This window comes from Frankliniella occidentalis, unplaced genomic scaffold, assembly GCF_000697945.3.
Source record: "Frankliniella occidentalis isolate FOCC.00 unplaced genomic scaffold, Focc_3.1 Scaffold11, whole genome shotgun sequence".
NCBI classification, from domain to species: domain Eukaryota; kingdom Metazoa; phylum Arthropoda; class Insecta; order Thysanoptera; family Thripidae; genus Frankliniella; species Frankliniella occidentalis.
Genome location: NW_026267141.1, coordinates 1,654,196 through 1,656,465, shown reverse-complemented (window position 1 = coordinate 1,656,465; position 2,270 = coordinate 1,654,196). Strand labels below are relative to the sequence as shown.

The window sequence follows — 2,270 nt, the reverse complement described above, 5'->3', positions numbered from 1 at the left end:
TGGACCGCCCGATGCCGACCTCTACGGCTCTGCCGACGTAGCCGCTGACACATTTTCTGCAAACAGGAGATCCGCGTGAGATGTTTTGCTCCTCGAGCAGCAGCAGTGCAGCGGTGCGTGCATCGCGATCGACCCCCCCTCCCCTCCTCGCTCCTTTCTGAGCCGAGTGGTCCGGTCCGTGCCATTTAAAAGTCCAAAATTTTTGCCCCGTCACGTAAAACCGTTTAGCCTGCTACGATTCTGATAGCGAGCAAATAATTTTCTCGCTGTGCGAACTAATTCTTTGCAATACCAAAGTCAAAAACTTCGCAACATTGAAGAGAATTTAGTTTTTTACGGTTTTTTAGCATTTTACTGTGGCCTTGAGTGCTGCGTGTGATTTTTTCGACGTGCCATTGCGATATTCACACTAATCGGCTTTCCTTTGATTCCCCACAGAGCGCGATGGACCTCCTCCCGGATGACGTGCTGGCGCAGGTCATGTCCCTCCTGAGCCTGCCGGACCTCTTCCAGCTGCGCCTTGCGTGCAAGAGGTTCGCGTCCCTCGCCTTTCACCCGGATGTGTGGCGGCACAGGCACCTCAAAGCGACGACCGCCGACGCCGAGGCTCTGCTCTACCGCGCGCTGCGCCTGGCGCCGCGCCTCGGGTCGATGCAGGTCCGCCTGCCGTCCTCGTCGGCCTCGTGCCGCCTGCTCTTCACCGCCCCGTGCGCCGCAAGGACTTTGTGGGTCAACATTTACCGGGGAGAGGGCGCCAAGGATGCTGCCCTGCTCATCCGGCACCAGAGAGGTCTCGGCCGACTGAGGAATGTCGACGTGCTCTTTGAAAAGGACCATAGGATACTGAGCGCTGAGCGTAAGCCCTCCAAAGCGCACGCCACCTTGCTGTTTCGCACCTTGGCGTCGACGTCTGGTCTGGACTCAATTGCTGTTGGAGGACTCACCGAGAATTACGTCCTGTCCGTGTCCACCCCCACCCCCTACCGTTTGCGCAGCACCGTCCCGGCGTCCCTGACGAGGCTCTTCTTCTACGTCAACGAAGCCCTGGAGGACGTCTTCAACTTCCTCCTGGCCGCGCACGCCGCCACCTTGAAAGAGGTCGACTTCCGGGCCAACAGCTTCCTGTTTTGGGTCCCGTCTCCCTCTGCCGGGCAGCTGCTCGCCACGATGCCCAACCTCACCTCCCTGGCGTGCCCGGCGCTCCACTGGATGGACGCCCTCACAGTCTGCAAGTCTTTGAGGAGAATACACTTCTTCTTCGGGAATGACTGTTGGCTGAATTTCAGCGCGGCGAGGGACTCTGCGGCGGCCGCGTTCTTCCGCGACGCCCACCAGCTGCAAGCGGTCCACTTGGCCCACATCGAGGGGGACATCGCCGTCACGCTGGTCGCGGCCCTGGCGGCGTCCGGCCGCTCCTGTGTGGAGTGGCTGTGTATCGACAACGGCGAGGAACGGTTGTCCCCTCAGCTGATGCAGGACCTGCTCGGGGCGCTGCCCTCGCTGCCCGCCCTGCGCCGCCTGAGGGTGGACCTGACAAGAGACCCTGATAATGCCAGGACTCTTTTGTCGGCCAACCCTACGCTTCATGTGGAGACCGGCTCAGAATGTCTCAGCAAATTTAAACCTGTTTAATTGAGTAAATGCTTAATAAATTTTTGTTTCTTTTAAGCCGTATTCTTCATAGAATTCTAACTTGCTTGTCACCACACTGTATAAAGTAATCGGAAGGGTTACGGAAATGTATTTCCTGATAAAAGTGAAGTTACGATCGCCCATCGCAAAACTATAGTAGCTACAAGACCATAGTTTTGAGGCTTGTATAGTAGATGCAAATTACTTCTGGAAAAGTTATTACGAGCTCTATCAACAGAACAGAGACTCCAAAGTGGGCCTTTAGCATCAACAGCGCAGTAAGCATAGCAGCACCTCACGTCCAGGCGTTTGAGAGGGGGGGGGGGGGTGCTCAGCGCCACACCCGATCTCCCGTCCGGCCCTGTTCTGGACGAGAAAGAGCGAGGAAAAAGCACACCCCTTTTTTGACAGTTTTTAGAGAGTCCCATAGAGACTGTCTCTACCAAAAGGGAAAGTGCCCCCTCCCTTTCTTGCAACTTCCTTGCTATCTACAGCGCAGAGCGGGCGACCGGCGCGTGTCATTGTTTTCCTTCTAATAGAGTCAGTCTTAAGGACTCCCCAAAAATCTTTGGGCTCGCGGATTATCGTGAGCATAAAAGAGAGCTATTGTTATGTGCACGCGCGAAATTCAATCGCTC

The 2,270-nt window shown here is 56.0% G+C and overlaps 1 protein-coding gene across 2 annotated transcripts in view; it reads left to right on the top strand.

Annotated features, from left to right (window-relative positions):
• Positions 1 to 1,668, top strand: part of LOC113215554 (uncharacterized) — a 10,218-nt gene extending 8,550 nt beyond the window's left edge. For both annotated transcript variants that reach the window (XM_052277650.1, XM_052277649.1), the window contains exon 2: positions 439 to 1,668. In XM_052277650.1, the coding sequence (XP_052133610.1) occupies positions 445 to 1,632 (1,188 nt within the window). In that variant the 5' untranslated portion in view covers positions 439 to 444 and the 3' untranslated portion in view covers positions 1,633 to 1,668. The remainder of the gene's footprint in view (positions 1 to 438) is intronic.
• The last annotated feature ends 602 nt before the right edge of the window (positions 1,669 to 2,270 follow it).